Below are 27,200 nucleotides of genomic sequence, written 5' to 3'. Positions count from 1 at the left end.
GATCCCAGTGAGTGAGTGGGGTCTCGTGCGGTAGCTGAGCAGGACTGGGGATAGGCGAGTCTGCAGTGAGCCTTCCGTTACCCTCTTCAAGCCCTGCTTGATGGTTTGCACTGCTCTCTCTGCCTGACCAATGAATGTTGGTTTAAACGGGGCAGACATGACATGTTTGATCCCGTTGCGGGTCATGAATTCTTTGAAATCGGCACTGGTAAAACATGGCCCGTTGTTGCTCACCAGGACATCAGGTAGCCCGTGCATGGCAAAAATGGCCCGCAGGCTTTCAGTGGTGGCAGCGGACATGCTTGCCGACATTATCTCACATTCAATCCATTTGGAGTACGCATCTACAACCACAAGGAACATTTTACCCAAGATCGGGCCTGCATAGTCGACATGGACCCTAGACCACGGTTTGGAGGGCCAAGACCATAAACTTAGTGGCACCTCCCTGGGTGCATTACTTAACTGCGAGCATGTGTTACATCTATGCACGCAGGACTTTAAGTCCGCATCGATACCGGGCCACCACACGTGGGATCTGGCTATCGCTTTCATCATTACGATGCCTGGATGGGTGCTGTGGAGGTCACTAATGAAGGTGTCTCTGCCCTTCTTGGGATCCACTACTCAATTTCCCCACAGAAGGCAGTCTGCCTGTATGTACATTTCATCTTTGCACCGCTGGAACGGCTTTATCTCTTCCTGCATTTCCACTGGGACACTGGACCAGCTCCCGTGAAGCACACAGTTTTTGACTAGGGACAGTAAGGGGTCCTGGCTCATCCAGGTTCTAATCTGTCGGGCTGTGAAGGGTAATTGCTCACTCAAATGCTTCCATAACCATGACGAAATCTGCGGGCTGCGCCATTTCCACCCCCGTGATGGGCAATGACAGCCTGCTGAGAGCATCAGCACAGTTTTCTGTACCTGGCCTGTGGCGGATGGCGTAGTTGTATGCGGACAACATGAGCGCCCATTTCTGGATGCGGGCTGATGCATCAGTATTTATCCCCTTACTCTCGGAGAACAGGGATATAAGTGGCTTATGGTCAATTTCCAATTCAAATTTTAGCCCGAACAGGTATTGATGCATTTTCTCTACTCCATAGACACACGCTAACGCTTCTTTTTCAATCACGCTGTAGGCTCGCTCAGCCTTAGACAGACTCCTGGATGCATATGCAACCGGTTGCAATTTCCCAAAATCATTAGCTTGTTGCAATACACACCCGACGCCTCACATGCTAGTACCAAACGCTTACCTGGATCATACAATACAAGCAATTTGTTTCAGCATAACAATTTTCTAGCTTTTACAAAGGTATTTTCTTGGCTTTTGCCCCATACCCATTCGTCCCCTTTATGTGGTAAGGCGTGCAGTGGTTCTAACAGTGTGCTGAGACCTGGTAAGAAGTTACCAAAATAGTTCAGGAGTCCTAGAAACGACCGCAGCCCCATCACGTTCTGTGGCCTCGGTGCGTTCTCGATTGCCTCAGTCTTTGAATCAGTGGGCCTGATGCCGTCCGCCACGATTCTTCTCCCCAGGAACTCCACTTCAGGCACCAGGAAAACGCACTTCGAGCATTTTAACCTGAGCCCCAGCTGTTGAGTTGACTAAGAACCTCCTCCAGATTCTGCAGATGCTCGACTGTGTCCCGACCTGTAATCAAGATGTCGTCCTGGAAGACCACAGTGCGCGGGACTGACTTCAGTAAGCTTTCTATGTTTCTCTGGAATATCGCCGCCGCTGATCGAATTCCAAGCGGGCATCTGTTATAAATTAAGAGACCTTTGTGCGTGTTGATGCAGGTGAGGCCCTTCGATGATTCCTCCAGCTCCTGCGTCATGTAGGCTGAAGTCACATCCAGCTTCGTCAACGTCTTTCCTCCCACCAGCGTTGCAAAGAAGTCGTCGGCCTTTGGTAGTGGGTATTGGTCCTGCAGGGAGAAACGATTAATAGTTATTTTGTAATCGCCACAGATTCTGACAGTGCCATCTCCCTTGAGGACTGGGACAATCGGACTGGCCCACTTGTTGAATTCGATCGGTGAAATGATGCCCTCTCATTGCAGCCGGTCGAGCTCAATCTCTACCCTTTCTCTCATCATGTATGGTACTGCTCTCACCTTGTGATGAATGGTTCGCACCCCCGGAATTAGGTGGATCTGCACTTTTGCTCCTTGGAATTTCCCGATGCCTGAGTCGAACAGCGAAGGGAACTTGTTAAGACCTGGGCACACGAAGTGTCGTCAGCGGGCAATAGCGCTCGGATGTCATCCCAGTTCTAGCGTACCTTTCCCAGCCAGCTCCTGCCGAGCAGCGTGGGACCATCGCCCGGTACCAGCCAGAATGGTAGCTTGTGCACCACTCCATTGTAGGAATGGATTGCGGGAATCAGTTCCTTTGTGTAAGTTCTTAGTTTCGTGCAAATTGGAGGCAAGACTGGCCCTTGAGGCCTTGCTGCACCACAATTTTTCGAAAGTCTTTTTGCTCATAATGGACTGGCTCGTGCCTGAGTCCAGCTCCATTGACACCGAGAGTCCATTTAGTTCCACATTCAGCATTATCGGGGGACACTCTGATCAATGTGTGCACCCCATGTACCTCTGCCTCCTCGGTCTGAGGCTCTGGTTCGTCGTGGTCTGCCGTGGATCTGTCCTCCTCTGAAACATGGTGTTTTGCAGGATTAACAGGATTTGCAGCTTGCCTGCACAGACATTGGAGGTGTCCCATTGTTCCACAGCCCTTGCAAACATACCCTTTGAAGCGGCATGAATGGAAATGATGATCACCCCCGCAGCGCCAACAAGGCGATAATGGCCTTGCATTCATCATCCTTGATGGTGGACTCTGAGACATCTGCGGACGTGCAGCTGCAAGCGTGTGACCTGCCCTGTATATTGCGATTTGAAAACAACGTTACTTTGTTCACAGTACTTGTAGCAGCACTTGTGTGCTGAGAGATTTGCTTAGTATTGGTGGCAATGAACGCCTGGGCTATCGCTATGGCCTTACTCAAGGTTGGGGTCTCTACAGTCAAAAGTTTGCGAAGTATGGTTTCGTGGCCAATGCCAAGTACGAAAAAGTCTCTGAGCATGTGCTCCAAATGTCCTTCAAATTCGCAATGTCCTGCAAGGCATCTTAGCTCGGCGACATAACTCGCCACTTTCTGGCCTTCAGACCTTTTGTAGGTGTAGAATCAGTACCTCGCCCACAGAACGCTTTCATTCGGGTTCAAATGTTCCCGGACCAGTGTGCACAAATCATCGATTTCTCCGTGGGTTTCGCTGGAGTAAGCAGATTTTTCATGAGGCCATACGTTGGTGCCCCGCAGACGGTGAGGAGAATCGCCCTTCCTTTGGCAGCATTCTCTTCTCCATCCAGCTCATTGGCCACAATGTATTGGTCAAGTCGCTCCACGAAGGTTTCCTAATCATCTCCCTCCGAGAATTTCTCCAGGATGCCCACTGTTCGCTGCATCTTTGGGTTCACTATCTGTATCTCGTCACCAGTTGTTATGTATGAAGAAAGAGTCAGACTGAATACTGTGAGCTCAAGCTAAAGTGTGACCTTAGTCTTTTATTGCAGGTCTCCAGAGTGCCTCTCGAACCTGTGAGGCCTCCTTAAATACCTGTGCTCCCAAGGGATTATGGGACCCCTTGGGACTCCAGTGGATGAGCCCTCTGGTGGCTGTACAGAGTATATAGAAGTTTACATATATAACATAGGGCAATAAGAGAGTAGAGATAGACTCAGTGTCCTGTCTGGACAGACCGAGATGGAGTTGCCTATAGCACAGGGAGAACCTACCTCTGCTTTAGATCTGTGAAGAACACTGCAGGAAACATTAATATAAAAATGAAAATTGCCATTTGCAAAAGTTTTCATTGTTTTATAGGTTTTTGGTAAAATTACCTGAACTGAATTATCAGCTAAAGGTGAAAGCTACAATTGACAAGTAAGTCAAAATAAAATATTATTTTCAACCTATTAAATAGAATGTAATTTTGCAGTAAGTTTTTATTTTTCTTTCTCTTCTCATTTGCTTTCCTTTTGTTTTCAGGGAAAGTTCAACAGCGAGAGGGTAGGGGAAAGAAAGTGAAAAATTACTCCATTTAAATGTTTTTATTTAATTGTTGTTGAACATTGTAATGACATGCTCTCCATTCACAGATATCGTAAATTTAATATATTAGGCACTAACAGCAAGGTAATGAACATGGAAGAGTCGGTCAATGGGAGTCTCTCTGTGGAATTCAGACACTTGGTAAAAAATTTTTGTTGATCCATTTCATAATGAACAGTTGATACCAACATTGCAATGAATCTGCCTAATTGAAAATATTAATTCAAGGTTTCTGTAATTGCCAAGTCAATAAAACTATCTGGTAGAGCACCAAACCGTAAAGAAGTTCCCAGTTTCATTCTTGGTCTGCCTTGAGTTGAGATAATTGGGCAGCATATCTGGACAAGAAAGGGGAAAAATGACCAAGGGTTCCTACTCCTAATTGCTTATCCAGTGACCCAAATGGAAATTATTGGATTGGAACAGGGTTTGTCTCTGCTGTGATGTCCTCCAAAGATAAAATGCCGTGATTAAAAGACATTCATGCTGCGATTTCACCAGTGGGTGCAAGCTGGGTGCGGGTGACATCGGTGGTGTGCGGGGAACGCGCTCTCAGCTGCAGCCCGACCTCTAACCGCAATCTTCCGTGGGCTGGGGCTTGTTAAGCCCGCCCTGCGGATTTCCCGGCTAATTAACTGGAAGCGGGTCTGAAAATGTCATCTGATGACGCGTTATCAGCCGGTTTCCTTAAAGGGACCATTCCCAACTTTTGTTTGACCGTTCTTCTGTCAGTGTCTTGCAACATTGAGCTGCTGCAAACACTGACAAACACGGCACAAAGATGCATGGCTACACCCAAGCTCTCCTATGTCTCCCTCCAGATGCTTATAGAGGGAATCACAGCACACAGGGAGGTTCTCTTCTCTTCCAATGGACGGAAGAGATCTCTCTAGGAAATCAATGCAGTCTGGTTGTACATTTCACAGGAGGGCACAAGCAGGGATGTTGTCTGGAGGAGCTGGCTGCAATGGCACAATCCTTTCAATGATCACAGTAGATCACAAAATGTTACTGCAGAGCCACACTCAACCTTATCTTGCTGGGCCACTCACATCCCCATCACTTTGCATTCCCTACCCTACTCCTGCATATCCTTACTCCAACTTATCTTGCACCTCCACCCATCCCTCTCTACATTATCACTTCCCAATTCACTAGCCATCCCTCACGCTCACCATCATTCCTTGTCCAATCATACCAACAACAGCATGCAAGGGTAGGCACTTGGGTTTCAGCCAATGTTTATGTCGATAATTTGTTGATGTGTTGTCCAAAATTGAAATCTTTGAACACTTTGTGTTCTTGGACAGATTTGTGTGCACCTTTGGAAGTGGCTTAGTGAGTTGTAGTGAATGGTCAGACATAAGGGCACAAAGATGATGAGTGTGAAAAGAGTGGCTTGGACATTGCAGGGATGCTTTATGGAACTGGTGTGGGGTGGTGCCAACCTGGCACATCATGTGGCAGCCAGGGTGCACAAAGTCAAGTGAAGTAAATGTAACCATAGTGAGGCCATCTCTGGCTTCCCGGGCAGCAATGTGGTTGGGTGCTGATGGCCTGTGTCCTGTGCATCAGGTGACTGCGGAGAAGGTTGGTGTTGTTGGTGATGCTGTGTGCCTGGTGATGTTGGTGTTGGGGCTGATTGTGGTGAGATTATGAGGACCAAGGTGAGTCATTTTCCAGGGCACCAATGCAGCTGGAATAGATGGCAGCTGAGGTTGAAATGACAGAAACGATCTGTCAATTATGAGAGTTGCTCCAAGGAGGTGACAATGAATAGACAGTTTACTGCAAAGACTTACAACCTGCATACAGCTGAAAATTTTCATCCAAATCCTGAAGGCTTTAGCTTCTGACATTGGAAAGTGAACAGCTGTGAAATGGTAGCTTTTATACCATTTCTGCAGCTGTCAACTTGCCAAAGCAACAGAAAGTCACTGAACCCAACTCCACTTACCTGGCGAGTTCCAAGAGGGATGGGAAACCCAACAAAAAGGTGGTAAAATTGTAAGTGCCTGCTTTTAACCCTCTTAAATACCTGTTAAGTACATTAATGAACTGGCCCGCTGCCTGGCATCGGGTTTACGATCGGCATGCAGACCTGATAGCTGAGAAACTCACACGACCCGCTGTCAATCAGGGCCATTTTAACAGTGGGCCCACCTCCAAACCAGCATTCGCAGGACTGGGAAGATTCCGGCCTCATTGTCTCATCTGATGCTTGAAGAATGCCATTTGGGTGAGCTTGGGTTAACTTGACTTATTTGGTAGCAATCAAGCCTCTGGAACAGAAGGTTATTTAGTTTGAGTCTCATACAAACTCTCAATCAAGGCTGACACTCTTGTTTGGTATTGAGGGAATGCAACATTATTGCCTACTCTGATGAATCAGGTGGAAGTTAAAAATCTTGACATAATTATTCTCCTTGTCTCGTGGCCAACATTCCTCCCTTAACCAATACCACCAAGGAAAACAATTGCACATTCCATGATTGTAGGATATTGCTAACACAGAATGCTAGCCTACATAATAGTCACTGCACTTCAAAAGTAATTCATCGTGTGAAGTGCATTGATATAAGATATTAGACAAGTGTAAGTACAGTACAGTATTGGTGGCTGTCAATACCCATGGAAGAGTCAGTGCCTTCAGGAGTAAATTGGGAAAAAATACTAATTCAATATTTACATGTTTTGACAGCAACTCAAAGAACAGAAATCCTCTGCAGGATCTAAAGGAAATGAGGTAAAATGTTCTAATTCTCTCGTGATTAAATGAGTTGTACTACAATAGCCAGAGTAATAGAATAGCATTTCCCTACTATTAAAACAGTAACATGGCACTGTGTAAATACTTTTGCTTTTGAGTGCATTACATTAGCAGATTAATACTTTCCAAAAATGTTAAAAATGTTGCATAAAGCATAACTTCACTAGGAGGATGACCAGGATGGGAATCTCTGCAATAGTTATGGAGAGACTTGAGATACTGGGGCTGCTTCCACTAGAGCAGAGAAGGCCAAGAAGAAGTTCAATTGAGTTTTTTTTTAATTGAGTAATTTTGATATGATGAACAGAGAATGATTATTTCTTCTGATTGGAAAGTCAGTAACAAGGGATCATCAATTTAAAACTGTAACTGAGAGAGTAAGGAGAATGGTTAGAATAAATTTATTTACGTAGAGAGTTGTTGGAAAGTTTTGTCACAGTGAGTAGAGGAGGCAAACAGCATGGCATAATTTTAAGGAGAAGTAATTAAATATTTGAAGCAGAGGAATATACAGGATTGTGAGGAGAAAGCAAGGCAGTAGGATTAATTTCAGATTGATCTAGCAAAGAGCTGGCAGAGACACAATAGCCGAAACACTTCCTTCTCTGCCATAAACTTCTATGGTTCTATAATTAGGTCCATAAGCAGGATTATTGCATTTAATTGATATTGTATGATATTCTCCATATTTTCTTTCTAAATGTCATATCAGCTTGGTTCAAATTAATTCCTAATTTTTAAAACAAAATTCTAGTCCACAAACTGAAATGAAAACAGGTTGTGGTGCTTATTTCTGAGGTAATTTAGGCTCTATTAAACAATCGCATCTTTCCAATATAAATATACCTTGATTAATTACTTAATAGTTCTTCCTTAAACCTTACACTAAATTCTAATAATCAAAGTGTTTTTGCAAGAAGTAATTGACTCTTTTTACTAAACACTCTACTTTGTTTGTCATCTTTCTAAATGTTGTCATTATTCTTTCAATTCTACAGGGTCCTCTGATTGTCACAGAAGAGCTCCATTCAATCAATTTTGAGACGCAGTTTTGTCATCAAGATTTAATCATAGATTTAGAGGTGAGTTGATTCAAGCTCTTATCAGCAGAATATATATGTAACATTAAATCCATTTACTAATGAATCCTAGTTTTAAAAGTAAGTCGCCAAGTGTAAGGGCTCGCAACACCTTTTAATGGAAAATTTTGCTCATTCACAAATTTGTTTAGCAGGAATTACTCATGGAACAGGGTGGTAACTTTTATTTTTAAACTTCTTGACTTAAAAAAAAATGCTGACCATATGTACATGAGCATAATGTTCCAAATTAACATTATGGGCCCAAGTTTCGGGCCGCGCCTTTTGGGCGCCCGTTTTTCGCGCCGGAAAGTGCGCCTAAAAAAAACTACAGTGGGCACGCATGTGCAGTAGCTCCAGGCGCTCAAAGCTGTGGGAGGGGCCTGAAGCATGCAGCCCCTAGCCCTGGCCAAATGGCCTCACTGGGGCTGCGTGAATAAGGCTCCTCCCACCCGACCCGACCTCTGCTTCCCCCCACCCCCCCACACCTCCGCGACTCTCTCTCCCGCCCCCCCCCCCCCGGAGACCTCCGCGAATATCTCTCCCCCACCCACACCCCCGGATCTCCGCGACTCTCTCTCTACCGCACCCCCCCGCCGACCTCCGCAACTCTCTCTCTTTCCCCCCCCCGGACCTCCGCGACTCTCTCTCTCTACCCGCTTCCCCCCCCCCCGCCGACCTCCGCGACTCCCCCCCCGGACCGCCACAACCCCCCCGAGACCCGACGCCACCTACCTGTAAATCCAGCCCGAGGTCTTGGGCCCGGCCGTTCAGCCTCCTTCTCTCCCTTCCCCACCCCTCTCTCCTTCCCTCCCTCCTCTCTCCCTCCTCCCTCCCTCCCTCCTCTCTCCTTCCCTCCCTCCCCCCTCTCTCCTTCCCTCCCTCCTCTCTCCTTCCCTCCCTCCTCTCTCCCTCCCTCCCTCCTCTCTCCTTCCCTCCCTCCCTCCTCTCTCCTTCCCTCCCTCCCTCCTCTCTCCTTCCCTCCCTCCCTCCTTCCTCTCTCCTTCCCTCCCTCCCTCCCTCCTCTCTCCTTCCCTCCCTCCCTCCCTCCTCTCTCCTTCCCTCCCTCCCTCCTTTCTCCTTCCCTCCCTCGCTCCTTCCCTCCCTCCCTCCTCTCTCCTTCCCTCCCTCCCTCCTCTCTCCTTCCCTCCCTCCTTCCTCCCTCCTCTCTCCTTCCTCCCTCCTCTCTCCTTCCCTCCTTCCCTTCCCTCCCTCCCTCCTCCTTCCCTCCCTCCCTCCCTCCTCTCTCCTTCCCTCCCTCCTTCTCTCCCTCCCTCCCTCTCTCCCCTCCCTCCCCCTTCCCTCCTCTCTCCTTCCCTCCCTCCCTCCTCTCTCCTTCCCTCCTCCCTCCTCTCTCCTTCCCTCCCTCCCTCCTCTCTCCTTCCCTCCCTCCCTCCTCTCTCCTTCCCTCCCTCCCTCCTCTCCCCTTCCCTCCCTCCCTCCTCCTCTCTCCTTCCCTCCCTCCCTCCCCTCTCCTTCCCTCCCTCCTTCCCTCCCTCCTCTCTCCTTCCCTCCTTCCCTCCCTCTCTCCTTCCTTCCCTCCCTCCCTCCCTCTCTCCTTCCTTCCCTCCCTCCCTCTCTCCTTCCTTCCCTCCCTCCCTCCTCTCTCCCCTCCCTCCCTCCTCTCTCCCCTCCCTCCCTCCTCTCTCCCCTCCCTCCCTCCTCTCTCCTCGCCCTCCCTACATCCTCTCTCCCCTCCCTCCCTCCTCTCTCCTCGCCCTCCCTACATCCTCTGTCCCTTCTCCCCCTCTCCCCCCTTCTCCCCCTCCCTTCTCCTCGCTCTCTCCCTCCCCTTTTCCTCGCCCTCCCCCCTTCTCCTCGCCCTCCTCTCCTCCTCCTACCCCCACCCCTCCTCCTCCCAACCCCCACCCCTCCTCCTCCCCTCCACCCCTCCCACCCTCCTCCTGCCCCCCCCACCCCCCTTCTCCCCATTCTAAGTTAGTTTGGAGTAAGTTTTCACTGACTAAACTTTGAAAACAGGCGTAAGTGGCCGGACACGCACCCTTTTGAAAAGAAAATTCTGTTCCAAAGTGAAACTGTTCTAACTGACTAGAACTGCAGCAAACTAAATGCCGAGAATTCAAATTTCTAAGATACTCCATTCTAAACCAGTTGCTCCAAAAAAAACAGGAGCAACTCAGGCCGAAACTTGGCCCCAATAATAGCACTTATCAGTTGGGAATCTTTAATCAGTTTCTCTCTGTTATCTTCCCCGCTACAGCACCAACTGCATCTCATAGAATCATAGAATAATACAGCACAGAATCTGTACTAGTCTCCCTCTGAATGGTACTTCACTTTTCCTCCCTCATCACAGTGCCACTATCTTTTTCTGTATAGTAACTCTCTCTCGCTCGCGCTCTCTCTCTCTCTCTCTCTCTCTCTCTCTCTCTCTCTCTCTCTCTGTACAGTATCTTCTTTTTCTCCAAATAGTACCTAGTTTTCTAAATAATATATCTCTATCACCCTGAAAGTGATAAAGTCATAAAGAAGCCAGTAGAATTCTGGATTTTATAAATGAGGGGCATGGAGTACAAAAGTAAAGAAATTATGATAAATTGATATTAAACATTGGTTAGGCTACAAGTAACACGTGCATGTTATGTGCTCCATTATAGAAAGGACATTAAAGCCATTAAGTGTGTTCAGTGTAAATTCACCAGAATGATACCGGGGACTGGAAACTATAGTTGAGAGATTTCAGATACTAAAGCACCGATTTTTAAATCATCCACCCCATGCCTGACAAGAACGGGGTTAAAATAGAGACAGAAACTGACCTCCCGCTTGGTGCTACACTCGCAATGGCCATAATTTTAACTCCCAGGTTGAGAGAGACATGCGGCAAGGGCCTCATGAATATTCAAATGTTCGGGTTCAAGGATGTCAGTCGGACCCTGTTGTGTATGCAATAACTGTTAGACTGAGTACTGTTTAACTCCAAGAGTTATGCCCTTGGCTCTGCTTTATTAAGGCCCAAAGTGACCAATATACAAAATGGCTGGCCTTTTATACTTGGGCTGCACATACGTGTGTGCAGCCCAATGGCCTCCAACAGTGACGCCATCTAGTGGCTAGTGATCCCAAAAGTACATACATGACAATAGCCCCCTCTGAGATATTAACACAGTCTTTTACAAATTGAGATGGTCCGATGTTTTACGCTCCCGGGTTGACCGTTTCAGTTCAACTCCAGCCTTGGGTGAGTGTTCAGAGTCTGTTGTGACTGGTGGCTGTGTGGCTGACCTGGTAATGGCCATGTCAGGGATTGAAAGTCCATTTTCATTGAACATGTCAGTGATTGAAAGTCCCGATTCACTGATGATCACCGAGTCCTCTGATAACTGGGGGTAGGTTGGTTGGTTGTCGATTGTCTCTTCCTCCGACTGTTCCGGTTTGTCTGTGTGCCGCACCTTTGCCTGATCCATATGTTTCCTGCATGTTTGCCCATTTTTGAGCTTGACAATAAATACTCTGTTGCTCTCCTTGGCCATGACAGTACCAGCGATCCACTTGGGACCCTGACCATAATTCAGAACATATAGAGGATCATTTACAGAAATATCGCGTGACACAGCTGCGCGATCGTGATACCCTTGCTGACTTTGTCTTCTATATTCAACATGATTATTCAAGTCAGGGTGTAAAAGAGATAGCTTGGTCTTAAGACCTCTTTTCACCATTAGTTCAGCAGGCGAGACCCCGGTAAGCGTGTGTGGTCTTGTCCTGTAACTAAGCAGTATGCATGACAGGCGAGTCTGCAGTGACCCTTGGGTTACTCACTTCATACTCTGCTTTATGATTTGGACAGCACATTCTGCTTGCCCATTGGATGCAGGTTTGAATGGTACAGACCTTACATATTTGATACCATTGAGTTTCATGAACTCTTGAAACTCCTGACTGGTGAAGCACGATCCGTTGTCGCTAACAACAATGTCAGGCAGACCATGTGTCACGAACATGACACTGAGATTCTCAATGGTAGCTGTGGATGTGCTGGATGACATGATTATACACTCTATCCACTTCGAATATGCATCCACCACAACTAAAAACATCTTCCCCAGGAAGGGACCTGTAAAGTCTATGTGGATCTTGGACCATGGTTGGGACGGCCACGACCACAGACTCAGCGGCGATTCCACTGGTGCTTTGCTGAGCTGCATGCAAGTGTTCCACTGATGCACACATGATTCCAGCTCAGAGTCAATTCCAGGCCACCATACATGAGACCTGACAATGGCTTTCATCATTACAATGCTGGGATGTGTGCTATGTAGCTCACGTACAAATTTCTCTCTCTCTCTTTCTTGGGCATAACAACACAATTGCCCCACAGTACACAGTCCGACTGAATAGACAGTTCGTCTTTGCGACGAATGTAAGGTGTGGTCTCCTCGCACATTTGCTTGGGTATGGCAGACCAATCACCTTTGAGAATGCAACTCTTCACCACCGATAAATTGTTTCCTGGCTGGTCCAGGTCTTAACTTGTTGAGCCGTGACAGGGGTTCCTTCACTCTCAAAAGCATCCATAACTAGCAATAGATCCACCGGTTGTGGCGTTTCCACCTCCAGTGTGGGCAACGGCAGACGGCTCAAAGCATTGGCACAATTCTCGGTGCCAGGTCTATGGCGAATGACATAATCATAAGCGGATGATGTCAGCGCCCACCTCTGGATGCGGGATGAAGCATTGGTATTGCTACCTTTGTTTTCAGAGAACAGTGAAATGAGTGGCTTGTGATCTGTCTCCAGTTCAAACTGAAGACCAAATGCATCTTTTTAACCCCATACACACAGGCTAGTGCTTCTACCATGCTGTAGGCTCTTTCCGCTTTAGACAAACTTTTAGACGCATGCGCAACAGGTTGAAGTTTACACCACGCATTAGCTTGTTGGAGTACGCAACCAATTCCATATGACGAAGCATCACAGGCCAATATTAAACGTTTACATGGGTCATAATGTACCAGCAGCTTGTTCGAGAAAAGCAGATTAATGGCTTTCTCAACAGCTCTGCCTTGAGACGCTCCCCACACCCAGTTGTCGCCTTTTCTTAGCAGCATGTGCAGTGGTTCTAATAAGGTGCTCAATTTAGGTATGAAGTTAGCGAAGTAGTTAAGTAGACCCAGGAACGAACGCAGCTCTGTCACATTCTGCGGCTTGGGTGCATTCTTGATGGACTTGGTTTTCACGTTCGTGGGCCTGATGCCGTCAGCAGCAATTTTCCTCCCCAAGAATTCGACCTCTGGTGCCATTAAGATGCACTTCGAGCTTTTCAGTCTGAGTCCCACTTTGTCCAGACGATGTAGAATCTCTTCCAGGTTATTGAGATGTTCCTCGGAGTCACGACCTGTGATCAGGATGTCATCTTAGAACACGATGGTTCTGGGAACGGACTTCTGTACACTCTCCATGTTCATCTGAAATATTGCCGCAGCCAAGCAAATTCCAAAAGGGATAAATAACCAGTCCTTTATGCGTATTAATGCACATAAGTCTCTTTGACGTCTCGACCAGCTCCTGTGTCATGTAGGCCGACGTCAGATCCAGTTTGGTGAACAACTTCTCCTGGCTAGCATTGCAAAAAGTCATCAGCCTTCAGTAACTGGTACTGATCCTGTTTCGAAACCCTGTTGATCGTAGCCTTGTAATCTCCACAGATTCTGACTCTGCCATCACTTTTCAGCACAGGAATATTGGGGCTGGCCCATTCATTAAATTCAATGAGTGATATGATCCCTTCACGCTGGAGTCTGTCCAGTTCGATTTCGACCTTCTCCCTCATCATGTACGGAACTGCCTGAGCTTTATGACGGATGGGTCTTGCATCCGAGTCCATGTGGATCTGCACCTTGGCTCCCATGAAGTTGCCGATGCCTGGTTCGAACAGCGAGGAGAACCTGCTCAGTACTTGGGCACATGTATCTTTCTCTGATAACAACGCCTTGATGTTGTTTCAATCGCATCTGATTTTTTTCAAGCCAGTTCCTGCCAAACAGCGTTGGGCCATTGCCTGGAACAATCCATTGCGGTAACTCGCGAACCGCACCATCATACAACACTTTAATTGTGGCACTGCCAATCACCGTTATGAGTTCTTTGGTGTACGTGCGCAACTTGGCATTGACTGGACTCGGCCTGGGCCCCACAGCCTTAGTATCCCACAACTTGTCGAATGTCCTCTGGCTCATTATCGATTGACTCGCCCCCATGTCCAGTTCCATCGATACCAGCACCCCATTAAATTTCACGTTGATCATTATCGGTTTGCTCTTATTTAGGAACGAGTACAGTCCATACACTTCCTCCTCTGGTATCTCGGACCGCATATCCGGATCTGCGCTAGTCTGACCATCATCCTCCACGTGGTGTGTCGCAGCACGCTTACTCATCTGCGGATACTTGCGCTGGAGATGCCCCACTCTCAGACAGCCTTTGCAACTATATTGCTTAAATCAACACTGCTGGTGCCGGTGATTTCCCCCACAATGCCAACACGGAGAAATCGGATGCATTCCCGCTGGCGAACTTAGAGCAGCCACAGGTTTCGCGTACGCAGTTGTGTAGGCCCTGCCATGTGCCATTCTGCCGAACGCCGAATCAATCATATTTGCAGTACTTGCCGAGTTTCGATTTTTCACTGATATCTGCATTAGACTTCTAGCTATCGTCATGCATGACTGAACGACCGTGATGGCCCTGTTCAAGTCCAACGTCACCACAGACAGTAGTTTATGCAGGATCACCTCGTGGTTGATGCCGATTACAAAGTCGTCCCGCAGCATGTCTGGCAACACAGCCCCGCTAGACGTCTCAGGTTGGCAACGAATTCCGCTGCATTATGGCCCTCTGAGCGAACGTGCATGTAAAATCTGTATCTCAAGATGATAATGCCTTCGTCTGGCTTAAGGTGGTCCTGTACCAGTGTACACAATTCTTCATACATCTCTGTTGGACTCACAGGCAGGAGCAAATGTTATGACCGCAAACCGTGAAGAACACCGCCTGGCATCCATCTGCGTCGCCGACCTCCTCCATTTTGTTGCCCACGAAGAACTGGCTCAAACAACTCACAAAGTCTGCCAAACTTCTCCTTCCACAAATCGTTCTAACATTCCAATTGTGCTCATTTTTGCATACAAAGGTTCTTGTTGCCTCGTCGCCAAATGTTGTGTATGCAATAACTGTTAGACTGAGTACTGTTTAACTCCAAGAGGCATGACCTTGGCTCTGCTTTATTAAGGCCCAAGTGACTAATATACAAAATGGCTGGCCTTTTATACTTGGGCTGCACACACATGCGTGCAGCCCAATGGCCTCCAACAGTGACGCCATCGAGTGGCTAGTGATCCCAAAAGTACATACATGACAAATACCAACTAGACTTTAATGCACAGTCGTGCGTTTGGCGTCTGGTGTTGGCGCCAGGCCTCGTCAGCGAGGTCTGATGCCACCTGGATCAGGCCCAGAAGAAGAGTGATGAAGGAAGTTATTTAAATTTGTTATGTTTCCTTGGGCCAGGAGTAGCAGGCATTTCCTTTGGGTTCCATAAGGAAACCTTGAGCTTCCCCTACTTCATGCTTGCCCCCCCCCCCCCCAATCGCAAACCCTTGCTGACAGCAACCATTTTGTTGGGTCGCCTGCAGCGGCCTGCAACCGTGCAATATCCTGCTCCCACCCACCAACATCCACATCATTCCTGCCATGTTCGAGTGGGAGTCAGTCCAGGAATATTGTAATGAAGCCTGTGGTTAAAGTGCAAGCTGGGACGAGCCCTTGCCAGCCCCATGCTCACCTCTTGACCCAGGATAAAATTCGGGCTCAGGATGATTTCCAGTAGAGTAGAGAAAGCTAAGAGGTTTAATAGTGGTTTTTAAAATTATGCTGAAAATGGCAAGACAATTTCCTCTAGTCAAATTTATTTTTTTGTCTTATAGCACTCCTGTGAAGATTCTTGGGACGTTTTACTACATTAAATGCGCTATATAAATACAAGTTGTTGTCGTTGTAGTTAGGAAGTCAGCAATGAGGGGTGTCATCACTTTAAAATAGTACGGCAATAAAGACACATCTTCAATGCCTGCTGTTTGTGAATTTAAAAAAAAAATGTTCACTCTGTTTTAAATCATAACGGGTAAACAAAACTTAATCCCACAGAGAAAGAAATTATCAAAAAAGTCAAACCATGACACAGATTTTTAGTTTTTGCCGCTTTATTTCCAAACCATCACTTACCTTTCTCAGCTTTGATCAGATGTTAATGCAGCCTTTGGTTTTGTCATTTCAAGTTACTGAGATAATTTGATCATTAGCCTTTCCACAACATATAATTCTTGCTATAATTTTCCTTTCTGTTCAACCTTCTTAAGTAGTTCATATCAATTCAAGTCAATGTTTTCCATCTGCCACTAATGTAATGTCTGTCTCAGACTTCAGAGACAACGCCAGTAGTTAGTTTGCTGCACTAATATATTGACAGAGCAAACATGTTTTTTGAAACATAGAAACATAGAAAATAGGTGCAGGAGTAAGCCATTCGGCCCTTCGAGCCTGCACTATCATTCAATAAGATCATGGCTGATCATCCACCTCAGTATCCCTTTCCTGCTTTCTCTCCATACCCCTTGATCCCTTTAGCCGTAAGGGCCATATCTAACTCCCTCTTGAATATATCCAATGAACTGGCATCAACAACTCTCTGCGATAGGGAATTCCACAGGTTAACAACTCTCTGAGTGAACATGTTTCTCCTCATCTCAGTCCTAAATGGCTTATCCCTTATCCTTAGACTATGTCCCCTGGTTCTGGACTTCCCCAGCATCGGGAACATTCTTCCTTCATCTAACCTGTCCAGTCCCATCAGAATTTTATATGTTTCTATGAGATCCCCTCTCATCCTTCTAAACTCCAGTGAATACAGGCCGAGTCGATCCAATCACTCCTCATATGTCAGTCCTGCCATCCTGGGAATCAGTCTGGTGAACCTTCGCTGCACTCCCTCAATAGCAAGAACATCCTTCCTCAGATTAGGAGACCAAAACTGAACACAATATTCCAGATGAGGTCTCACCAAGGCCCTGTACAACTGCAGTAAGACCTCCCTGCTCCTATACTCAAATCCCCTAGCTATGAAGGCCAACATATCATTTGCCTTCTTTACCGCTTGCTGTACCTGCATGCCAACTTTCAATGACTGATGTACCATGACACCCAGGTTTCGTTGCACCTCCCCTTTTCCTAATCTGCCACCATTCAGATAATATTCTGCCTTTGTGTTTTTGCCACCAAAGTGGATAACCTCACATTTATCCACATTATACTGCATCTGCCATGCGTTTGTCCACTCACCTAACCTGTCCAAGCCATCCTGCAGCCCCTTAGCATCCTCCTCACAGCTCACACTGCCACCCAGCTTAGTGTCATCTGCAAGCTTGGAGATATTACACTCAATTCCTTCATCTAAATCATTAATGTATATTGTAAACAGCTGGGGTCCCAGCACTGAACCCTGCGGCACCCCACTAGTCACTGCCTGCCTGAAGAAGGTTGCATTGTACAATAGAAAATGTGTGTTTCTCAAAACACATGAGCCCTCGAGGAGTTAAATTAATGCTTGTGTTTGTCTGTATTTTTAAATAACAGACCAGTTCTTTGCCTGTCGTGGTCATCTCCAATGTGAGTCAGCTGCCTAGTGGCTGGGCTTCTGTTATATGGTGCAACATGTTAATGAATGATCTCAAGGTACGTAATCAAGCTTTTTTTTTAAAGTCTTAAAAACCACACATCTTCACACATTTCCTGTCAACATTTTCCATTAAGTTCATATGCCCACATTTCCTTGTCATGCTGTGATTACACCCTTCAGCCAGTGGCGACACTGTAGCTCATCAGTTTGGCAGCTTGCAGTTTGTCAGTTTGCACTGCAGAAAAGCTTCAATGCTCCAACCAACTCCCTTTCTCTGTTTCTCAAATTATTAGAAGGTTTGTTATTTACCAGAACAAGTTTGCATTTATACGGTGCCTTTAATATAGAAAATCGTCCCAAGGTACTTCACAAAGGCATATGGAAAAATGTCAAAGCTAAATAAGGAAATATTGTGGTGGGTGAGGGTGGAAATGATCAAATACTCAGTCCAAGAGGGAGTTTTAAGGAGGCTCTTAAAGGGAGGTGGAAAGCAAGGAAGCAGCGACAGGGCAGATTAGTTGAAACAGTTTCCTTAGCGATGACCTGGTGAAACTCGTATTATTTCATAGAATAGAATCATAGAATGTTTACAGCACAGAAGGAGGCCATTTGGCCCGTTGAGCCCACGCCTGTTCTCTGCAAGAGGACTTCAGCTAGTCCCACTCCCCCACCCTTTCCCCGGAGCCCAAATACTTGGGTATATTTTAAATAATTTAAAAAAAAAATGAATTCTCAGTATGTGGGCATTGCTGGCAAGGCCGGCATTTATTGTCCATGCGATTCCATAACACAGAGATTCCATAACCTGGGATGTCCTCTTCTTCTCCCACTCCACCATAACCCTGGACTACCCTCAGTGTTGCTATATGCCAATGCCCCTATCCCAAATCTACCAATCCCCTGTACCTGCTTCTCAATTCTTCCAAGCACTACAGTTGCTGCTCTCAGTACTCTGATATCCTGCAAACCCGGGCTAATTTACACATCGCTCTCAGTTGCCTCATGGAGATGATATTATCTAGCATGTTTCAACTGTTTCAAAGAACTTGCTATGCCAGGAGTCAGTAGTCCTGATTCACGTGGTGGAATTTTAATCTAAAATGAGGGGTTGGTTGGGGGCGAGTGGGAACATAAAGTGCTAAAACACTGAATCCTGACCAGAACCCGCCCATGTCCGGTTTTAATGGGGGCGGGCAGCCAATCCGCTGTGTGGAGGTGAGTCGTCTATTGAAATATTATGTTGAGGCTGGAAGTCTCTGCTTTAACCTCCATTTTGAATTTAACTTTAGCTGGTCGGGTTTTGCAGGTCTCATGAAACCCACCAACTAATGGAAGGTGAGGACAGATGGGTCCAGGAGGCAAGTACCTTTTGAACTTACCTCCTGGATCCAGCATGCCTGCCTAACCCACCTCCTGTGATCGGAGAACACTACCGTTCCCCCTCTCCCCCCACGAGGCCTCCGATTTCTCCCCACCTGCCACGAGGCCTCCAATTCTCTCCCCCCCCCCCCCCCCGCCCTCAAACGAAACCACAGATTTTTTTTCTCCCCCCCCACCACTTCCATCCACACCCCCACCCCCGGCCCCTCTGATCCACCACTTCCTCACTCCCCCCCCCCCCCCAAAATTAATATTAAGTAATTAAATAGAGGGCATATGAAGGTTGCAAGTGGAACATGAGAGCTGTGAGAAGAACATTGGAGCGATTAAGGTTAGTTAGTTGATAGGCATTATCAAAACACGCACATGCATCCTGCTGCACACTCGGCCTCCCAAGATGGCAGCTGCTAATCCAGGCCTGTCATTGGGAGTAAGCTCCACCGCCCCGCTCAGGGGCAAACGGCAGACCCGTAGGTTGTTCGGGTGTTGAGGGCTACACCGAGTGTTTAGAAAGCCTCTCCCCAGTTCCATTGCTCCCCTGAGGCCCACCGCCGTCTCCTCCTCCTCTCAGCTCTGCCATCATCTCTCCATCTCCCGTCACCATTGGGAGGCTGAGCGTGCAGCAGGACGCATGCATGGCCCCTCCACCCCTTGGGCAAGAACCAGGAAGAGAGAATGTTGTGAATTTCTATCTTGGACTCACAGTGATGGCTCTTGTCAACTCCTGTTACAGGCTGTGAGACGGGGGCAGGGGGGGTGGGGGCAGCATAAATATTTAGATATTTCAAATAACAGTGTGTCGATATTTGATGTCTCCAAGATAAGAGGAGACTAATTTGATGTCCTGTTACCAGCTGCCCGGGGCTGAGGAGCGGTGAGAGATAGGGCCCAGGAGCGTCGTGATTGGGGGCCCAGGAGAGGTGAGGGTTCGGGGCCCCGAAGAGGCAAGAGCCCAGTGACAGGGCAGCACTGGCCAGCCCACACTCTGATCTATAGACAGTAGAAGTATTTGTGTGTGCTAGATCCGTGCAGCAGAGCTTGGTCTCCTGTCGTCTTGGTCAACCCTTGCCACTGGATCAAGACCTGGCTCTGTCAAGTCCATGTGGTGAATAAGAACATAAGAAATAGGAGCAGAAGTAGGCCACCTGGCCCCTCAAGCCTGCTCCGCCATTTAATAAGGTCCTGGCTGATCTGATCATGGACTCAGCTCCACTTCCCTGCCCGCTCCCCATAACCCATTACTCATTGCTCAAAAATCTGCCTATTTCCACTTTAAATATATTCAATGACCCAGCCTCCACAGCTCTCTGGGGCAGAGAATTCCATAGATTTACAACCCTCAGAGAAGAAATTTCTCCTCATCTCAGTTTTAAATGGGCGGCCCCTTATTCTGAGACTATATCTTCTAGTTTTAGTATCCCCTATGAGTGGAAATATCCTCTCTGCATCCACCTTGTCAAGCCCCCTCGTTATCTTATATGTTTCAATAAGATCACCTCTCATTCATCTGAACTCCAATGAGTATAGGCCCAACCTACTCAATCTATCTTCATGAGTCAACCCCCTCATCTCCGAAATCAACCTAGTGAACCTTCTCTGAACAGCCTCTAATGCAAGTATATCCTTCCTTAAATACGGAGACCCAAAACTGTGCACCGTACTCTAGATGTGGCCTCATCACTACCCTGTACAGTTGTAGCAGGACTTCTCTGCTTTTATACTCCATCCCCCTTGCAATAAAGGCCAACATTCCATTGGCCTTCCTGATTACTTGCTGTACCTGCATACTAACTTTTTGTGTTTCATGCACAAGGACCCCCAGGTCCCTCTGTACTACAGCATTTTGCAATTTTTCTCCATTTAAATTACAATTTGCTTTACTATTTTTTTCTGCCAGAATGGGGCGCAACGGCCACCCCACGTTAAAAGAATCCACGCACAGGCATCTTCCACCTTTTCAATGTGTAGTTCGGGACCTGGAATGTCAGGTCCCTCATTGAAACACCTGTGAACTCATCCCTTTTTAGTGTGGAAGTGGGTCATCCTCGATTTGAAGGACTGCCTAATACTATACTACTATTATCAAAACAAAATCAGAATCTTAAGGGGAGCCGCTTCTGCCTTATGTGGGACCATGTTTAAAATAATGGCCTCACTATTAAGGCCCCCATGACAGGCAGGAGAGCGTCGGTGGTTAATTATTTTTAAATGGGGTATGTGTCCCCAATGCACCGCGTATGCATCTCCCATTTTTATAGCGGAAGGTAGCATGCCGTGTGAGTGTCCCGAGAGGTGGAACTCTTCACTAACATGTATAAATCCAGCTCCCACGGTGCAATTACGAGCCTGATTTAAATTTAGCCGCTGCCTGCCCTGTATCCCAGTGATCAAGGAGGCAGCAGTTGCTGGTTCAAAAAGGTTAGTGTCTTTTACAACACTCCTCGTGGACTGGGAGGAACAGGAGTGTCCTCCCCACACTCCCCCCCCCCCCCCCCCACTCTCAAGGAAGCCTTCGGCCTCCCCTCTGCCAATTGCGTCCCCTCTCTTTTCACACCCGCCCCCCTCCCCCCCCACAGCCCCCAGCACCAATATCTAGCTTCCTACCTCTCATGATCTCGCCAATTCGGCTAGCTGCCGGATGGAAAACAGAAGAAGAAAATTAGAATGAGGTCCTGCTGTTAAATTGAGCAGGACTTCCGGTTTCCCAGCCTTGCTGGTGATTCCCTGCACAACTGCGTGCCCCTGCACCCTCCCTGCCTCCCTATAAATATTGGAGCCAATGAGTTTTATACTTTCCCCACTCAAAAAGTATATATTTATTTACATGTTCCATGTGCAAAAAGAAATTCCAAAAATATGAAATTCTGGTAAACCTATTAGAAAAAACCCCAAAAGAAACACCTTTCAACTTGTAATGAAAAACAGCTCTTTCCTTATAAATGAATTTGTTTCCCATGGTCCCAAGAACAAAGGGGCATGGGTGTAGCTCAGTTCAGCGAGGGGGAATGGACAGATCAAATATAAAACAGAGGGTGGAAAATTTGTAATGGATGTTCAGAGGGGCGATTCATGCTGATATCATTAGTAATTTTAAGAGGGAGTTGGACAGGCATTGATGAGAAAATCATTTGAGGAAAAAATGTGTACTGTGTTGTGTATTCTGTTTTTGAACTCTGAGGCTAGCTAGATGCACCAAAATGGTCTTTTCTAAGCGTGTACATTCATGCATATTGATATGTTTAGTGGGTTATTTAGATGGAAAAGGAAGGCAACTTGCTTTTATCTTTTTTACCCAAAAAAGAGATGAATGTAGATGAGCATAAATCTGCATCAAAATAATGTACGAATATTTGTTAGCTGGGTTTCTATTTAATCACATTCAACAAGACAAGGTGAAATGTTTTTTTTTAAAGTAATACTTTTCACTACAGAGAGGAAGACAACAGCTGGCGGGGAATTAACCAAACCCCCCCCCCCCACCCCCCCCCCCCCCCCAGAGAAACATTACTTCTCTGGATGTTCAGCCAATCTCCAGCCATTAAGCCCCTGTGGAAATGCCAAGTGAACATGTTCACTGATTTGTATTAATATCATAGCTCCTGTTGGCTGAGAAATGGTTACTGATGTAGTACCTCATCAATAATACTTACATTTTCTTCCCTTCAAAATGATGAAATATTGATTTAATTCTAGATATATCACTAATATATTAGCTATTGTGAGATTGCTATAATGCATCATATTAAAATTATAAATAATATTTTTGATATGCTACTCTTTAATTAATAAGAGTTATACGACAAGTTCATAAAGAATTTACAAATATTTAGGAACAGGAAAAATCTATTCGGCCCAACCAAGCGGATTCATTTTACACCAATCAATCTTACCTACCTGTGTTCTCATCATATCCTTCAATCCCATTTCACTCCCCAGCAAGGTAATCTTAAAATGGCTAGGCCATTTAAGAATGAAATTAGGAAGCACTTTTTCCACACAAAGGGTAGTGGAAATCTAGATCCCTCTTCTCGGAAAGGTTGTAGATGCTGGATTAATTATTTTTTTTAAGACTGGGTGATAATTTATGTTATTAAAGGATATCAAGGGATATGGATCAAAGACGGGTAAATGGAGTTGAGATACAGATCAGCCATGGTCTGATTGAATGGTGGAATAGGTTTGAGGCGCTGAAATACCTACTCCTGTTCCTATGATCTCATTAACCTATTTGTACTGTCTGTAACAGTGGTCTTCACTAATAAATTGTTCCTCAACTCCATAAATGTCTTGCTTAAAAAAAAGTTTGACTGACTTCCCTTCTTAGTCAACGTCTCAATTTGGACATGTCCTTGAACCTTTCGTAATAATGAATAATTTACCTATTTTCAATTTTGCAGTTTCCTCTATACTCTTGATGCCTGGAATTTTCTATGTTGCTCTGCGCGTTCTCGAGAGCATTAACGTCTGTTCTGTGATTAGTTGACCAGAACTGCACACAATACTTTGGGGTCTGACTGATAACTTGTATAGAACTGATGGTGTATGGATTTTTACAAGATACTTCAGTTAGATAGAATTGATAACTGACAAACTGTATGAAAGGGAATGACTCCTGCAAATGCTTGAAATACCCTGCCAGCATATGTAAAGGAAAAAAAAGCAAATTAGTGATTTGGGTGTAACCCTTCAACACAACCTTTATCAGTTCGGACAGAGGTTTACACAAAAAATGTTAACTTGTCTTTTCTTTTTTCTGATGGAGCTGCTGGGTATTTCCAGCATCTTCTGTCTTTATTCCAGTATTTTGAGACAAAAGTTGGTAAGTTTGTTATGTATCTTGCATTTTGCAGAATCTGGCTCTGTTCACCAACCCTCCCACTGCCACGTGGAGTCAGCTTTCAGAGGTGCTGAGTTGGCAGTTCTCCTCTTATGTGGGACGAGGTTTGAATTCTGACCAGCTCAACATGTTAGCAGAGAAGCTGCTGGGTAGGTAAAAAAACAAACTGGATTTAGCTGACGCATCCCAATGCACACAACAATTTTTATGGTTAGAATCAGCAAAGAAAAACCAAAGGGGCTGAAATTTCAGGCTTCCCACGAAAATTGCAGGCAATGACTTAGTGTTTCGTTGTCGCCGTGGCAACGTTTCCCCGGGCTCATCGGCCGGAGTGGCCCATTGAGTCAGGCAGTTGGCTCAGTTAAAATATTAATCGTGATCTCGTGACACACATAGGATCTCAAGTGCTATTTTTGGTATGAACTAGGTGGATCTTGTGCCATGAATGCTCCGAGCCAGTGCATGGCAGAAGAGGATTCCAAAGGTAAATTCCTTTCAATTTTTGTAGGGCCGGAAGCAGCAGACGAGCTCCTCCAGGCTCCACAAAACCATCCTGGGCCACTTCTGATTCCCCCTACCTTTTACTTTTTGCAGCCTGTAGGCCAGGCCGCCCAATTTTACAACAGGTGGGCTGATCAAGGACCCAGGTTAAAATTGACGCCAAGATTTCTTGTGGAGCACACCTTCAGTCGTCTACATGGCTAATGAAGTTCCATGAGGGAGGGGGGAGGTGCTGAGGATGTAGCTTGTAATTAATTTTAGCATAATACTTTGTAAAGAGAGCTGTAAACATTTATTATTCAACTTAAATCTTCTGTTTCTTTCAAAGATGATTTTCTACTATAAGTCCAGAATTTTTGATAACATTTTCTGTTTCCATTTTGACAAGTCACTGTGTATTTGCCCTGTAGCTAATTTCACGATTTTTTTTTACTTCAAGTCAGGAAGCAATAAAACCCAAAGGTCCAATTATAAAGTTTACATTTGAATGTTCTGCGTCCTTGAAAGGTCGATGAACAAACACAACCTGCTGTATTCAGTAATGTACTACACTTTAAGATGAGCGTTAGATTAAGCATCAAAAAGTTGGAGGTGAAATGCTGACAAAGAAGGTGATGGGAACCAAAATATGCATTTAAGAGAGGAGATAACCATCCATCTGCAAAATAAAACAAAAGCATGTTAACATGTAAATTAGCCAGAGAGTAAGTGATGAGGAATATGGAGTAACAGTGCCAGGCGATATTTTAAATTAATTTCTGAGTATTTGAGGGCGTGACATTCCTTTTTTTCCCCAAATACTTATCTTTGCAACAAGCTAATGAATGCTTCCCATTAATTCTCCCTACCCTTGCCACAAGATTTCCGGTCTCTGCTCATGCACTGCAGCTAAGATCAGCACATCAGTGGAGGGGTAGATTTTCCAATGCAACACCATCACCCTTTCCTTAAAATTGTCTTTTATTGGTCTGGCAACAAGTAAGGGAGAAATATCAGTTGGGAGGAGTCATTGGGCTCAAGTTTCGGCCTGAGTTTGCTCCTATTTTTTTGGAGCAACTAGTTTAGAATGGAGCATCTTAGAAATAGCAATACTCGGCATTTAGTTTGCTCCAGTTCTAGTGGAATAGTTTCATTGTAGAACAGATTTTTTTTTCAAAAGGAGGCGTGTCCAGCCACTTACGCCTGTTTTGCAAGTTTAGGCAGCGAAAATTTACTCCAAACTAACTTAGAATGGAATAAGTGTAGATTTTTGAACGCTCAGAAAAACCTTGCCTACACTTATAAATCAGGCGTAGAGAACGAGAGATGGCGGGGAGGAAGGGGGGTTTACAAACATTAAACACTTCACTTTTACAAATAAAGAGCCACCATCAATAATCAAGGATAAATAAATCAATAAATCAACCAATAAAATTTTTAAAAATTGAAAATTTAAAAAAATTTAAAAATCAATCAATAAATCAAAAAATTATGTTTCTACTCACCGACTGCAGCATTGGGAGCCCTCCAGCAGCATGCTGGGATGGCCCCCCCCCCCCCCCAGTGCGCCTCTCTCGGTCAGTGCCTCTCTCTCGGTCAGTGTCTGTCTCTCTCTGTCAGTGTCCCTCTGTGTTTCTGACAGTGAGGAGGAGGGAGGGGGAGAGGAGGGAGGGGGAGAGGAAGGAGGGAGGGGGAGAGGAGGGAGGGGGAGAAGAGGAGGGAGAGAAGAGGAGGGGGGAGGGAGGGAGAGGAGGGGGAGGGAGGGTGGAAGAGAGGAGGAGGGAGGGGAGGGCGGCGAGAGGGGGAGGGGAAGAGGAGAGGGAGGGAGGGAGGGGGAAGAGGAGAGGGAGGGAGGGAGGGGGAAGAGGAGAGGGAGGGAGGGAGGGGGAAGAGGAGAGGGAAGGAGAAGAGGAGAGGGAGGGAGGGTGGAGAGGAGGGAGAGGAGGGGGAGAGGAGAGGGGGGGAGGGAGAGAAGAGGGGGGGGTGGAAGAGGAGAGGGTGGGAGAGGCGGGCCCTGCCGAGGATGTAAAAGCCGGGCTGGGCCGCCGAAGACTTCAGGCGGGGCTGCCCTCAGCAAGATGGTGGGCGGGCGAGCCCCGCCGACGATGCAGATGCCAGGCCAGGCTGCCGAAGACTTCGGGCGGGCAGGCCCCGCCGCCGCCGCCGCCGACGTGGAAGGGGAGGAGAGGAAGGGGGGCAATGGGAGCTAAACGGGGACGGGGGGGGGGGATGGAGCGGGAGCTAAACGGGAGGAAGGGCAGGAGGCCTGAGTCCGATCTTCACCCTGGCAGTCCATTCGGCCAGGGCTAGGAGCGGCGTGCTTCGGGCCCCTCCCACACAGCCTCGGGGGCGAGGAGCTACTGCACATGCGCGCCATACTAGCGTGCATGTGCAGAGGTCCTGGCTCTGTTTTCAGCGCTGGGACCTGGCTCCGCCCTCCAGGCATTCTACTGCGCTGCGTCAAGAGCCTGGATCGACCAGACGGAGTGGAGAATACCAAGGTAAATAATAGACGGCGTTTCTGTTCTAAAAAGTCTGTGCACCACACGGAGATGCGCCGTTCTAACCCTGGCGGCAAACTTGGGCCCAATGTTCCTCCAATTGTGCCATCCTTGCTTACGTTATGTTAATGTAAATAACAGGTAGGAGAACATAATGCATTTTGTTGTTTGTGACATTGTGAAGCCCTCAATGAGTTATTGCTTTGTAAATAAGTCCAACCTCTTATTTTATGACTCTTATATTTTCCTCTCTGAAGTTTAAAATACGACCTCAGTGTACAAATCCTCTTAAAGTATAGCATTTAAACCTCTTGAACCACAGTAGTTATCTAA

General features: G+C 46.5%; 1 protein-coding gene across 1 annotated transcript in view; it reads left to right on the top strand.

Moving 5' to 3' along the window:
• Positions 1-27,200, top strand: part of LOC139259927 (signal transducer and activator of transcription 4-like) — a 175,814-nt gene that overhangs the window by 115,195 nt on the left and 33,419 nt on the right. Inside the window, exons 11-17 of the mRNA XM_070875884.1 lie at positions 3,899-3,958; positions 4,064-4,084; positions 4,174-4,267; positions 6,828-6,872; positions 7,895-7,978; positions 17,627-17,725; positions 23,900-24,035. Of these exons, the coding sequence (XP_070731985.1) occupies positions 3,899-3,958; positions 4,064-4,084; positions 4,174-4,267; positions 6,828-6,872; positions 7,895-7,978; positions 17,627-17,725; positions 23,900-24,035 (539 nt within the window). The remainder of the gene's footprint in view (positions 1-3,898; positions 3,959-4,063; positions 4,085-4,173; positions 4,268-6,827; positions 6,873-7,894; positions 7,979-17,626; positions 17,726-23,899; positions 24,036-27,200) is intronic.

This window comes from Pristiophorus japonicus, chromosome 3 (genome assembly GCF_044704955.1).
Source record: "Pristiophorus japonicus isolate sPriJap1 chromosome 3, sPriJap1.hap1, whole genome shotgun sequence".
Lineage (NCBI taxonomy): Eukaryota > Metazoa > Chordata > Chondrichthyes > Pristiophoridae > Pristiophorus > Pristiophorus japonicus.
Note: the sequence above shows the minus strand (reverse complement) of the source record. Positions and strands in the feature narration are given on the sequence as shown.